Raw genomic sequence first — 15286 nt, 5'->3', positions numbered from 1 at the left:
AGCCATGGATGTGGTCTCCTTTAATTCTAGATTCTCGGCTCTCATTACAGCAGCTCATCGTACTTTATGGTTACGCTTTTGGACAGCGGACGCCGATTCAAAGCAAGCTCTAGAGGGCTTGCATTTGACGGGGTTCCTGTTTGGGTCAGAGCTAGAGAAGGTCATACAGGTGGCCACAGGAGGAAAGACCAACACTCTTCCCATCGGTTCCAGTAGACCGCATCAAGGACGTTTTCGGTCCTCTCCCCCGAGGCACCCAGTCGAGAGGCCAATGCTCTGCCCCTAGGGGAGCATATAGCAACCCCCTTTTGTCCCTTCAGGTGCAAGGCACTTCAGGAGGCAATCCAGAATTTGCCGACAGCCGAGTTTATTGTTACCATTCCAATGCAGGAAAGAAATCAGGGGTTCTACTCCAGTCTCTTCCTAGTGCCCAAACAGGACAGATCTTTACGTCCAATTTTAAATCTGCAGTCTCTGAACAAGCAGGTAAAAACTAAAAAGTTTCAAATGGAGCAGGGAGAGTTGCTGGCCTCCAAAGACATCAAGGATGCCTACCTGCATCATCATTTATATATCACCACCAATTCCATAGCACTGTACAGAAAACTCATTTGCATCAGTCCCTGCCCCATTGGACCTTACAGTCTAAAGTCCATAACATACACAGGGGAGAGGGAGGGAGAGACTGACTCTAGGGTCAATTTTGGTAGCCAATTAACCCATTAGTATGTTTTGGAAGTGTGGGAGGAAACCGGAGCATCCAGAGGAGACCTACGCAAACAACGGGAGAACATACAAACTCCACACAGATAAGACCATGGTCGGGAATTGAACTCATGACCCCAGTACTGTGAAACAGTAGTGCTAACCACTTAGCCACCGTGCACCACGCACCTGCATGTTCCTATATGGAGAGGACACCATAGTATACTCCGCTGTGCGGTAGGAAACTCCCATTTTCAGTTCAGGGCCCTACCGTTCGGTCTAGCTACCGCTCCCCGAGTGTTCACCAAAATCATGGCGATCATGGCAGGGCTCCTGCGACAGAATGGTGTCACAATAGTGCCATACCAACACGATCTCCTTCTAAAGGCACCTACGGTATCGCTCTTATCTCATCACATCCAGATTACAATGTAGTTTCTGGAAGCTCATGGATGGATTCTGAACTTACTCAAATCCTCTATCATTCTGGCACAGCGGATGTGCTTCCTGGGTCTCATGTTCGACACAGTGACCCAGAGGGTATACTTATTAGAAAACAAGGACCCTAGACCAGGACCCTCTTGGTACAGAGAGAAGCATCTCTCCTCAGCTGCATGAAACTCCTGAGAACGATGGTATCAGTGTTCGAGGCAGTGCCTTTTGCACAATTCCACTCACACCCTCTTCAACAGGAGATTCTCCAAAAATAGCCGGCTTCTCAGGAGCATTTAGAGAGGCAGATCATCCGCCTGTCCAAACCCACTCGTCTTTCCCTAGCATGGTGGTTATCCAAACAATCTGGAGAAGGGTCAGTCCCTTCAAACTGGCCCATGGAACTTAGTTACGAAGACGCAAGTCTGTTAAGTTTGGGAGGGGCAACAGGGTCCCCGAGATAAACGTCCTAGAACTCAGAGCGGTGCACAGAACGTTGACGCAAGCTCAGGTGGTTTCTTTCAGGGAAGCCTCTTCAGATTCAGTCAGACAATGCCACGGCTGTGGTGTATCTGAATCACCAAGGGGGAACTCACAGTGTAGAGGCCATGTGGGAGACAGCCAGGATCATGGTATGGGCAGAACGCCATGTACCCCAGATATCAGCTGTCTACATTCCCGGCGTGGAAAATTGGGAGGCAGACTTCTTCAGCAGGCAGAGGGTTCACCCAGGTGAATTGTCCCTCAATAAGCAGGTCTTTGCCCTCCTAGTAGAACACTGGGGCATGCCAGAGATTGAGCTCATGGCATCCAGACTAAACCATCAAGTCCCCCTGTATTGCTCAAAGTCTCAGGACTCAAGTTCATTTCACGGATGCCATGACAGTTCCATGGCACTTCGGCTAGTGTACCTGTTGCCACCGATAACCATGCTTTCGTGGGTGGTAAAAAACTTAAACACAGAGCGGGGGTTTCCACACATCCAGGTTTAGCCTTCCTAGGCTGCTGGCCTTCATGCAGGCTGGCCTAGATAAGGGCCACCGTCTTGGGTCCCTTATGCTCCAGGTCTCGGCACTCTCCATTTATTTTCAGCGGAAGCTGGCGGCCGTCAGATGTTCAGACTTTCTCGCAGGGGGTCCTTCATTTGCAGTCCCGCTTCGTCCATCCAGTAGAGCCTTGGGACCTCAACCTGGTGCTCAATGCACTAATACATACGCCATTTGGTTGATTTACGCCATCTCACTTGGAAGATGGTATTCCTCTTAGCTATCTTGTTAGCTTGTAGAGAGTGTCAGAAATAGCAGCGCTCTGCTGCACCTCTCCTTTCCTAATTTTCCATGAAGACAGAGCGGTTCTTTGCACCAAACCCTCTTTTGTTCTAAAGGTTGTATCAAGAGATTGTGGTGCTGGCTTTCAGCCCTCTGCCATCTTCCTCCTTTTCCTCAGTTGACGCATTACTGTTGCTGGATGTGGTTCGTGCTCTTCGTTGTTATGTTGAACGCACGACCTCTGTCCTTAGGACGAAAGATTTTTTGTTCTTTACTACGCTCAGAAGCGGGATTGGCCGGCTTCCAAACAATCACTTGCTTACAGGATCACTTCCACTATTAGACTGGCTTATGTTCGGGCATTTCTGCCTGTCCCAGTATCGTTGAAAGCTCACTCACGGGGCTTCGGCGGAGCAGCTACACGGTCATCCGTCCATACATTCTCTAAATTCTACAGGCTGCAGAGCTCTGCAGAGTTTTGCATCCTCTGATGCGAGCTTTGGGCGCAAGATACTGCGTGCAGCCGTTCCAGAGCATTCCCTTCCTTAGAGGCAGCTTTGGTATGTGCCCAATGTCTCGCAGTGTCCCTCAATGGTAGGAAAGAGAAATTACAACTGTCTTATTTAATCTATACAGATAACAATTTAACAGATGTCAGATTGCCATCATTCATTATTTTGTGTACACAGCCTTTCGGTTTCAAAAAGATATTAAAACACTTCAATTTGGTGCATCACTATTTATATTCAACCATTACTATCTTTGTTTCTTTTACTATTGCCTATTAACTACTAACATCTAATAATTTTGACATACATAATTAGTTATATTAGATGGTATTTCGGCTGCATCACTTGTCTGGCACATCTAGTTTGTACCTTCAATAAAATAAAGATTTGATTTCCATGTGGTGGTAATTGCATCCACAGAGTGAGATATTAGATCCGATCTAAACATTTACTTCTGAATGAGATGTATGGTTTCATGGAGACTCCAGTATTTCTAGGACATTTCAGCAAACCCTTATCTTGGATATGTTCTCTATGTTGGCTGCCACTATAGAGAACATTGCAGAACCCATGAGAGGAAATGAGCTATGTTAGAGTGTGTCCTCCCTATATGTCTACAAATATAATGGAACAGAACAGTCTAGGAGGTGCACAGCACATTCATCTGCCTTTCCCATGTTGGTGGATGTAATTTTGATCCGGATTTGGTGCGAACATCAGAATTGGCAAAACAAACAGTTTAAAAGTGAACAGTACCCAGGAAGCAGTACGGGATGAGAAATGCAAGTCTTCTTTTCTTCTCCTTCATGTGGATTCATCATCCTAAAGAGTCTAAACTTTAGTGGGATTTTACACCCTTTCCTTACAGATACTGTTGGTGACAGCAGTTTGGAGAAGATAAAGGGGGGTGGGGTCACAGTGGTGACACATGATTAACTGGCAGAGTCCCCTCGGCATAGAAGGTTGCACAACCCCCTTTAGTAGCGGTTATGAGATTTCGTGCAAAAAACAAAGTGAGAAAAGATATTTAAATTTTAAGGTCATCTGCTTAAAAGAGGATGTCTTGTAATTTAACAAAAAATCCTACCTTCATCGTGAGCACTTTCTCCAACTGGGATCCCTACATAAACCATGACATTAACTGCATCAGACACATCCAAATGCAAGTTTGTTGTTCCAACCCGTCTATCTTCAGCAGTAATTAAACCTTAATTAAAAGACAAAAAAAAAAAAAGTGGCGTTTCATGAACCATGGGATAAAAAACAAACAACTGAATAGATCAACAAATTGCATATACACTGTTTATATTTGCACCAAAAAATATTAACTAAAAATAAAAAGGCCTCCTTCAAAATCCAAAAAGTAGTTTAAAATCTTCATCTGATCCAGTGTTTCTCAACTCCAGTCCTCAGGACCCCCTAGCAGTACATGTTTTCTATATCTCCTTGCTGGAGCACAGGTGTATTCATTACTGACACACAGTGTAGCAGGTGGTATAATTATTTTACTGGTCACCTGGCAATCCTGCACTGTTAGTGGGTCCTGAGGATTGGAGTTGAAAAACACTGATCTGATCCAATAAATGCTAGACGCAGTACACCTTTAAATGTGACCTAGGAATATTCACATTGTCAAGTAAATCTCAAATGTCATCATTAAAGACAGACGAGAGTTTGTTACTCCTTAACAGGGACAGGGAGGCATTTGCAAACCAGGCCGGTCCCATAGTGGGCCATCTTGGACTTGGGGGTCATCTGCTTTTTTTTTCCCCATCTAAATGTTCCGAAATAGACTGCCTGCCCTCCCCCGGGCTAAAAGTTGCCAGCCCTGCTCTGCACCTTAAACCATCAACATTCCTAATACTGGAAAGAGGATATCATTATTCTAATAGCTTTTGAAAACATTTGTGAAAAGATCATTAGGAGATAAAAAAAAATGAATGAGATACTGAAAACGTAAAGAGAAAAATCTCAGAAATGTAAATTTTTAAATCTATGGTAAAATAATGACGCTGAACAAAACCAATACAAATTAATAGGCCGGTACTAAGGCCCTTAACATCGCAACATACCATAGGCATTATACATCTTAGGCCCAAGATCTGGTCGAACAAAGTAGCTGGGCAATCTAGAAGCCAAATTGAGCCTCCCATCCCTCTTTGTATATTCTGGCAAAGGAAGGTTCTCCATTAAATCTTCAAATCTAAAAAAATAAAGTAAAAGCCTTTGTATCACAAAATATCTTATAAATGCATACAAATAATAAGTCACATTCTTAAGTGGTCAGATTTGGTATGAATTTACACTGGTTCAATTGCATCTGGTCTTTCAACTGGTTTTCTCTATTTCACGGTCCTCCAGAGGAAAGAAACAATATAGTGCAAACAAAGAAAATAAAATTAGCACACTACCCACTTAAAGTAGAATCCCACACAAAATTAAAGCAGCACCAGTTGTCGACAAGTACCAGAATTGTGTACTATTGTCTGAATTGCTAAATGAACACCAATTCATTTCAACCAAAATTAAACATGTTTTCTTTTGATAGTTACATGGTTGTATTTCTTGCCTTTGAATGTGGCACCAATATATATACCGTATATACTAGAGTATAAGCCGACCCGAATATAGGCCGAGGACCACAAAAAACTGGGAAAACTTATTGACTCGAGTATAAGCCGAGGGGGGGGCTTTTTCAGCATAAAAAATGTGCTGAAAAACTCAGCTTATACTCAAGTATATACAGTGTAAATATATATATATATATATATATATATATATATATATATATATATATATATATATACATATATACATATATATATACATACACACACACACACATACATAGTGGATTGTTTGGGGAGGGGGCAGGTATATTTGTCCAAATGTCACAATAAAGTCATGTAATTTTAAGCTCCAGGTACACATAATCCAACACTGCTGCTCTGTGTGATTGAGGGGGAGAGAGTATTAAAAGGTTGTATGAACCCTACCACCCATGATCTCTCTCCTGCATGTGTAACCCACAACCCAACTGTGTCCCCGAGATCCACAAACATATGTCAACCAGAATCTGTTTCAGTTTACACCAGCCAACACGAACATTTGTAATTGATTAAAAAAAAAAAAAAAAGTTGATTCAAACAATTAGGAAGCAACCAGGTTGGTTTGGCTAGTTTTATCAAATCCTAATAACTTATCCCAAACTTAGACATAAGTATAAATTGCCCAAGCAAGAAAAGCAGTTTACCGTGTAGGCATCATGTCTCTAAAATCCTCCCCTGGTGGCCAATCCTTCAGTTTAAGGACCATAGGAGTTCCATCATCCGACCTCAGTCTTTCTGCAATCAGTTATAATTTTTATTTCTTTTTCTTAACATCCTAATATTTCAACTGTTTTACGTTAAAAGCCTTAAAAACTCATACAAATGGGTGCTAATGTCATGCATTCAACATAAAAAAGGTCCATTAAACAAGTAGGATAGCTAACAGTCCTGTACACGCATTGTCCTACAGGCATTTGCTTCACAATTTCAACATTCCCTACAGCATTCAAATATTAATTGCTTGGCATAATACAACGGAATTTTAAGGAAATGCTCAAGTACATACTGCACTATATAGCAAAGCTTTGAAAGAACGCTTTGAATGCTCTGGTCACAGACGAGGACAAAGTGCATAATTTTAACAGGCGTTAAAACAAGCTCTGAAAATGGCTTTTCAAAATTAGACGTGTTTGCAAAATTATAATTTTACGCAAATGACATAAGAGTATTTTCTTTAATAGTAACATGATGTTTTATTGAAGTGGATTAAACAATGCATGGAAACTATGTCAAACGGCTTTTTGCATTTGATCTCCCTGATGAGCAACGAGAGAGAGTGTGTGAAGGAATGCATATTATATACACATATACATACACACATACATATTTGGTCTCTTCCCTCCCCCTTCCCTCCGCAGACTTGCTCTGAGGATGACCCATGACAAGGACAGACCTTCTCCTTTACGGTTGATGAGTTTACCCTCCTCTGATCTCCATGCATACTGTAAGGATCATTGACTCCCCACTAAATTTCACTTCCCACATCCAGTCCCTTGACTAGTCCTGTCCCCTCCATCTTCGCAACATTACCAAGATTCATTCTTTCCTTGCCGAGCATGCCAACAATACCATCATCCAAATTCATGTAATTTCCCCTCTTTTCCCCCCACAAAATCTCCTGAATGAAGCGTCCCAACTAATCTTCAACTGTGCCTCTCTGCAAAGCAGTCCACTGGCTTTCCATTGCCTCAAGAATACAATTCAAGCTGCTTCGTTACCTATAAAACCCTCTTTAAAGCCTCCCCCTCCTATATCTCCCCAATCTTATCAAGAAATACTCCTACTCACCCACTCTGTTCTGTCAATGACCTCTGCATCTCCTCTCACCACCTCACACTCCTGCCTTCAAGACTTTGCTCCTGCTGCTCCCCTTCAGTGGCACCAACTGCCCCACCTGCCCCCAACTTCCCATCTTTCAAGTGGTCCCTCAAAAGCATTTTAATGCTTGCCTCTCCTGCCCAATCCTCAGATAATTCCCCCCCCCCTCATTCTCCACCTGCCCCTTCCAGTCCTTTCCCTCCACTATCTACCCCCACCCTAAACTCCTCCCTCTTCTTGCTCCACCTACCTCTTCCATTCCCTTCCCTCCACCCCTATTGTTTGTTTGCTTCCCTGCCCCTCTTGAATACCAACTCTCCCAAGCTTGCCCCTTGCTACCTCCTCGTCCTCTTTGTAGTTTCCTTTGTCAGAGCTGTGTCTTCTAATGCAGTTTTCTTTTGTTCCTTCTGTATAGATTTTGTTGATCATATGGCGCTGTAGATTCTGTGACGCCTTATAAATAAGCTAAAAACGGGATTTATACTTACGATAAATCTTTTTCTCTGAGTCCATCTGGGGGACACTCCTTAACCATGGGGTTGAGTCGGGGGGAGGAGTCTGGCACCCAAAGAGTTTAACTTTTTTTCAGCTGACAGCATATCACCCCCGCCAATTCCCACATACCTCAGTTTGATTACAAAAGCCATTAGGCCAATCAACCAGGACACACCACTCAACAGAGGGGGGAGTGGAGACAAAACAACTAAAAGACGGGGGGGGGGGGGGGGGGGGAGAATCGGAGTGTCCCCCAGATGGACTCAGAGAAAAAGATTTATCGTAAGTATAAATCCCGTTTTCTCTTTCATTCATCTGGGGGACACTCCTTAACCATGGGGACTTACAAAAGCAATCCCTCTGAAGGGTGGGACCGCTCTGATGTCCTTGCACGCAGAACACTACGGCCAAAGGAGGCGTCCCCAGACGCAAATATATTAAATTGGTAGAATTTCGTAAAGGTATGGACCGGGACCAGGTGGCTGCTCTGCACAGCTGGTTCGTCGTGGCTCCATTACGAGCCGCCCAAGACGCCCCAACCGACCGGGTAGAATGGGCAACAATACGTTTTGGCACAGGGAGATTAATACGGACATAAGCCTCCGTGATAGTCAGGGTAAGCCATCTGGCAATAGTTTGCTTAGATGCTGGCCATCCCTGTTTGGAAAAGTCAAACAACACAAATAGAGACTGTCTTACGTATCTTTGCAGATCTCTTAACATATATACGTAATGCCCTCACTACGTGCAAATATTTATTTGTCTTTGTTCCAGGAGTCTGAGGGTCCTCTCTCTACAGGACCCTGTAGGGCAGGTTTTACCTGCAGCCCCAAGGCCTTGCTAGGACGTCCCTTACCAGTGGATCCCTTGTTCTTGCGCAGAACTCTGGGACTTCCCTGTCTTTTGTTCGGTTCTTGTCCAGCAACCACCAGCTGAGGACCTACCTCCTCCACTGGTACCTCGAACACGGGAATGCTCCTCTGGGGTGGGACCCTGCCCAGGGTAAGGTCGCGAAAGATGTCACCATCTTTCCCAGCAGCTGCAAACACCTGGCTACTGACAGCCTCTTGTCTGACAGGATCCTGCCTGTCCACTCCATCTAGGACCTCAACTTGTCCTGTGAAGACAACCTTCTGCTGCATACCAAGTCCCTCACTAGTCTCAAGAAACTCATTCTTAGACAAGGGATTCTCTGTGACCCTTTCAGACTCTAGAAGTTCAGTCATAGACTGAACAACTCGTCTAGCCTTAGCACCCTGAATGGGTGTGACAAACTTTTTCCCTTACTGGAAATTCGAAGCCTGTATAGCTTCATCTGAACGAAGCAAATCGACAGCCCTGAGCTCTTTCTGATTTGACAGAAGCCAGCGAGGTAATTTTTTTCAAAACCTGAGGTGAGCTAGTCCCATGAATTCTATCACGTATTCTGGACCTACTCGTCTACCGAGGACCCTGTCTGCTGCCGGGCAAACCTAAGCAGCCGTCCTCCCACCCCACCCTCTGGAACCAGAAGTGGGTGGTAGTCATGCTGCTGGTCTATCCGGCAGCTTGGCGGAAGAAGCTCTCCAGGGGCAAAGGATGACCTTCCCCTACGGGACTGTCTCCTGGATTCATCGGCCCCATGACTGGTAGTCTGGCCTCTGCCAGACCCGCCCCCGTAAGGAGGCTGTCTGAAAGAACTAAACCTAGGCCTAGCCCTAGGTCTTAGAGTATTTACAGGCAAGGACGTCTTCTTGCCCCCTGAAGCCTGTAAAATCCAGGAGTCTAATTCTGGACCAAATAACATCCCACCCGTATACGGGATGGATTCTAATGATCGTTTAGACTCTGAATCCGCATTCCAAGCCCTTAACCATAACGCCCTTCTAGCTACTACAGCTGTAGCTGAAATAGACGAAGCTATGGAGGCCAAATTATGGGCCGCTTCATACACATAGCCTGCTGCCTCGCTTAGCTGCATGGCCAGAGGCAGTAAATCTGAATCCTGCAAGGCAGACTCTAACTGCCCTGCCCAGACTTCTATGGCCCTAGCTACCCAGGTAGAGGACAATGCTGGCCTGAGGCTAATACAGGCGGCCGAGAAGATCGACTTCAGCAGGGATTCTAATTTCTTGTCAGTCGCGTCCTGTAAGGTCGCTGACCCGGGTACAGGTAGTGTAGTCTGACGAACCAATCTCGCCACAGGTGTATCTACCTTTGCCACCTGTTCCCAACGGGTCATATCCTCCTCCTGAAGGGGATACAATACGCCAAACTTCCTTGGCATAGAGAACCTTTTATCTGGATATTTCCAAGAGGCCTCTACAATATCCCTCAACTCAACTGAGGGAGGGAACCTGACCACCTGCTTAGAAGCCTTCTTAAAGAGGGAGCGGTCCAAGGACTTCGTCTCCTCTACTTCAGCAAACCCCAGGGTCTGACGAACTGCTCTTACCAGGTCGTCCATACCCTGGTGCCTAGAGTTTCCTTCTGACTATAATGGACACATCTGAATCGTCCAACAATTCCCCCTCCTCCTCTGAGGAACTCTAAGAGTCCGACACTGACCACAGCTCTTTAGCTGTTTGTCTACGTCTTTTAACACAACGCTTGTGTCTGGGGTTCTCCAGTAGATGGGTAAGCCGGTCCAGGCTTTTAGCCACCGCTGACCAACCCACCTCTCCCATCTGGGAAACCCCCGGGAGGGCTGGGGAGGGAAATACACCGACCCCTGGGGAAAATGACTCATCTGTCATTCCTACTGTTATACCCTGAGAAACCACAGATGTAGCTGGGATCTCAACTGGTTTAGATAACAGATTTACAAGGGTGTTAACTCCCTGTGTTAAGGCAGCCGCCCACTCACCCACTACCGTTATGGTGGAGGTGTCTATAGGCTGTTTCACAGGAGCCACAGTGCAGGCTGCACAGAGCCCCCCCCCTGATCCAGCCGTTCATTTGTTAGTTTAACATTACATTTTGAACAGACATTATGTTTGGTACGTGTTTTGCTTTTATCTGCCATCACAAGATAAGAAAAACTAAATCACATTTCAAAATTCACAAACACTTCTCCAATTTATCAGAAAATACAGATTAGGTTATATTAACATATCATAGTATTTCTGATTTAAATAAGACAGGCTTGGAGAACTTTATAGTTTTTTCAAAAACAACAGTTCTCTCCACACATCATTGTCTTATAATATACATGTCTACACATGCACACAGAAGAAATAAAAGTGATACTCAGCGGGGAAGATGTGTCAACAGTGCACTTCTCTTCAAATGACTGCTGCAACTGTCCTCCTTTTGAAGCTTGGCACCAAAAAGGGATCTTCCACATGCTCACTCAGCGGGGAAGAGGTGCTTCTCAACACATTCCCCTACCACTGGATTCTCCTTCTGTGTCTCTGCTAACAGCGATTTCCCCATTCTACTTAGGCGAAATCCTGTTGCTTTATCTTTCTCACATTTTGCTACCACACCGCAAAATAGAGGTACATATTTATCTATGAACCAGTCAAAAGATAGTATTTCTGTTCCTTTTCCTCTATATAGAGTATAAGATATAATTAGTCAAGCTGAAAGGCTGCAGCAGGTTTTTCAGTAATGACTGCAATTAGCACAGAACACCTGGGCCCATTTAGCATTACATTTGGAACAGACAATATGTTTGGCACGCCCAAACACTTCCACAACCTTTATCAGAAAATACAGACTAGGTTATTTAACATATAGTATTTCTGATTAAATAAGACAGGTTTGGAGAACTTTATAGTTTTTCTTAAACACAGTTCTCTCAACACCTCATAGTCTTATAATACACATGCATACACAGAAGAAACAAAGTGATACTTAGCGTGGAAGATATGTGTCAACAGGGCACTTCTCTTCAAATGACTGCTGCAACTGTCCTCCTTTTGAAGCTTGGCGCCAAAAAAAGGGATATTCCACGTGCTCACTCAGCAGGGGGGGAGAAGCGGTGTTCCTCAAACACATTCCCCTTCCACTGGCTCTCCTTCTGTGTTGTTTACCTTAACAGCGTTTTGCCCTTTCTCTTATATTAGGGGAAAACCTGTTAGAATGTGTTCCCCGCTAGCGCTACTCAAAGCGCACCATCCTCAAGAATTCACTGCCATCCCCATGGGAGGAGGAACTTGGTATACTCCAGCTGGCTTCCGGGGAACCTCAGCAGTAAAGGCGCTCTCTGCCTAATGGCAGCGCCCGTCCTGCATCAGCGGGGAGAGTCTCTTGCCGACTGCTTCCCGCTGTGAGGAGCGCTTCTTACCTCTCTGTCAGAAAATAACTGCAAAAGAAAAAGGAAAAAAACCTATAACCAGTGAACCCTGTTCACTGTCTCTCTTGGAGCTCTTCAGGTACAACCTTCTTCCAAGGGCACCTAATTCAAACTGGGGTATGTGGGAATTGGCGGGGGTGATATGCTGTCAGCTGAAAAAAGTTAAACTCAGGGTGCCAGACTCCTCCCCCCGACTCAACCCCATGTTAAGGAGTGTCCCCCAGATGGATGAAAGAAACTTTACTTAACATGTCCACCAAAACTGCGAGAAGAGACTATTTCTTGATCTTTCACCCTTTCTATATAAAAAAAAATAAAAAAAAAAAAATGCATTTTTCATGCAACCTTACAGACTCTACCCAACTTCAGTGTGTTTCCATTGGTTACAAGAAATTCCTGCGACAGGCTGAATAGACTGGACAGGGAGGTTATGGGCGTTGTCAAATTTTTCCCAGTGCCCTGCGTCCTAGGAGTGTAACATAATCCACCATCTGTGTGCCCTACTGCAAAAAGAGAAAATAGTGTGCTTACTTTCGATAACTTCAAATCCATCCCAAAAATCACGAACTTTCACATCGTAGATTATAGCACAGTTCCGACAATTCACCAAGTCAACATCTTGATCTCCAAATTCAATGCTAAATGCCTCAGGCTTCCATAACTCAGACTTGAGCTTTTTCTGAACTCCAGAAACCAGCACTGGCTAAAAAAGGTAGAAAATGTTCATTTTAATCAGTACCAATCATTATAATGTTGGATTTGTTTTTGCATTTTCAATCTACTTCTGCTTTTATCTCACCTGGCCTTGTTTCCAACATTCCCTGAATATTTTCCAGTTATTTTTGTTGCTTGAGTCATGAAGACAGAGAAGTCTTCCATCACAAAGCCAGGAATGTGAGGTGTGTGGATCAAGTACATTTAAGCCCATCACCATTTCCTTTCCCTCTTTCAGACTCTCAGTTGAGCTACTGGCTCTCTTAGCAGCATCCGATGTCTTTTTGTTTTCTACGACAGAAGCAATAATGTGGTCCAGAAAGTTTGGCAAGCTGGATTTTCCCTTTGTCTGAAAGATTCAGAAGTATTTGATTTAATTGTATTAGTCTGATAAATACTGGTAACAAATTGCAATAGAATGACCAAATACTATGGTGGCAGAATGAAAATGCCACCAACAGATACCAAAATGAAACACAATGGGGGGGGGAGTTACATTATATTGAATATATTATTTCGGGACTGTTACCGACACAAATAACTTCAGCAAGGACAACATTTTAAATACATGGGTCTATATTGGAGCTCCTAAAACCACCTATAGATTTTGGGTTGCCCAGTGACAGCACTTTTTTTTTTTTTTTTATAGAATTTGTTTTTCTTAATGCAAGATATCATTTTGGCAGCCTAATTAAATTTTAAAGAATTAACCTTTACCATTGTATTCTGGCTTCAACTTTGTCAGTGCAGTTTAAGAACTTAAATAGTATCAAGCTTCATATTATTTGAATGTTTTTGAAAATATTATAGTTAGCATTAGGCCGCTTTGGACAAAGTGGCATAGGTCAGAAACTAGTTCATAAAGATAGATAATTGATGCCATTCTATCTGAAGAGAATGTTTAATTGGTACTAGATTGTTTTGTAAATGAAAGTTTCATCTTAATAAAAGAGAAAACTTCCCATGCAATCAGTTGACTGATTTAGTTATTCTGGGAAATACTCACTGTAGAATTGAAGACGGGTGGAAATGGAACCCCTGTTTCCATTGTTCCTTGAGAAAGTTTTCCAGGTCCAGAGTGAAGTAAATCTCTTAAACTGGATCCTTCTGTCTTTGTGTTGGAGGCAGCTGGGCCTAATAAAAGGCTATTGAAAAGTTTTGGGGATGAGGATGCCTTAATACTTGAATTAAAGGAATCCAAACCAAACGAAGAATTTGAGTCTTTATGTTGTACTGACCTTAGTGAACTAGGATCTGAAATAATTTAAAACATTTGATCAAGTCATGCTAAATATTTTCATTTGTAAAAGACTGATTTAATTAATGATATCAAATAAAATGTAGACATAATTCATTACAATATGTGGGCCTATAGTTTAGAAATGCATTTAAATTTCATAATTACAGATTACAATAATGTAGTTTGGCTAAATGTTATCTAGCAGACATGAAATCTTCAAGCACTGCATGATACACTGAAGGACACCAGCAACAGACATCTAATAAATATATAACTAATGCGTCATTTTGCATGGGCCACATACTAACATCACTCTACAGTCACAAAACAGAACCATCAACTCAGAAAACACTACATACAAAGACATGACATTATGCAACCACATCATTTTCAGAAGACAAAGGTAAAAAAAATAAAAAAAAATAAAAAAAAATAATGCAGTTGCTTTTTTTCAGGAAAATATAGAAAAGTTGGATTGTGATACAAGACAGAACATAAAACACATCTGCCACCTTTTGTCTCCTCTTTTGCTTTCTGTGCTGCCAGGTCTGCCAGCCAATGCAAGGCAGACGAGGGAGTAGATTCTGGGCACTGCTGTTTGTTTTTATTCTCTGTGCTGTTCTGAAAATTATTTGGTTCGATCCTGGTGTCCTCCGTTATATTGTCAACAGTATCCGCTTTCAAAATGTCCTCCGTTTTAACATCATTTTCGCCTGCTTGCTCGGTAGTGGATGAAGTAGTTGCCTCACATGTAGGAGTAGTATTTACACTTGGCAGCTAAGCAGAAAAAACACAGTCAAAGCACTCATTCACAAAAAGATACTCACTATCATATGGATTTACCCAAAAGGCAAGAGGATATAAACATCACAATGCAAGATAGAAAGGTCTCATACACAAATTATCCAGAAAATACTTATAGCTTTGGTGATACAACTTATGAACACTACTACTATGCATTTAGCTTACTCACAATATATTAAAATCAAAGAGCAAATAGGAGGAAAAAAAGTAAAATATATCTTTTTTTGCACCTTACATTTAAAAGAATGTATGTTGCTCACTAAGACGAGCAATCAATATTCAGGTGAGCAGTATGATCTCTGCTTCTCCTCCCCATTTTAAAAAAATAACATCCAAAAAATTAACTAGTATATTAGCTAAAGATAATAAAGTCACTTAAACTAATGTGCAAATCTTAGGTGGGAAAGGTTTCA

General features: G+C 42.9%; 1 protein-coding gene across 2 annotated transcripts in view; it reads right to left on the bottom strand.

Moving 5' to 3' along the window:
• KDM3B (lysine demethylase 3B) overlaps nt 1–15286 on the bottom strand; it is a 62559-nt gene that overhangs the window by 12203 nt on the left and 35070 nt on the right. For both annotated transcript variants that reach the window (XM_075209226.1, XM_075209225.1), the window contains exons 14-20: nt 14582–14846; nt 13836–14083; nt 12915–13178; nt 12647–12818; nt 6168–6258; nt 4987–5117; nt 4002–4121 (exon numbers count right to left, since the gene is read on the bottom strand). In XM_075209226.1, coding sequence (XP_075065327.1) covers nt 4002–4121; nt 4987–5117; nt 6168–6258; nt 12647–12818; nt 12915–13178; nt 13836–14083; nt 14582–14846 — 1291 coding nt within the window. The remainder of the gene's footprint in view (nt 1–4001; nt 4122–4986; nt 5118–6167; nt 6259–12646; nt 12819–12914; nt 13179–13835; nt 14084–14581; nt 14847–15286) is intronic.

This window comes from Mixophyes fleayi, chromosome 4 (assembly GCF_038048845.1).
Source record: "Mixophyes fleayi isolate aMixFle1 chromosome 4, aMixFle1.hap1, whole genome shotgun sequence".
NCBI classification, from domain to species: Eukaryota; Metazoa; Chordata; class Amphibia; order Anura; family Limnodynastidae; genus Mixophyes; species Mixophyes fleayi.
This window is presented reverse-complemented; position numbering and strand designations above follow the sequence as displayed.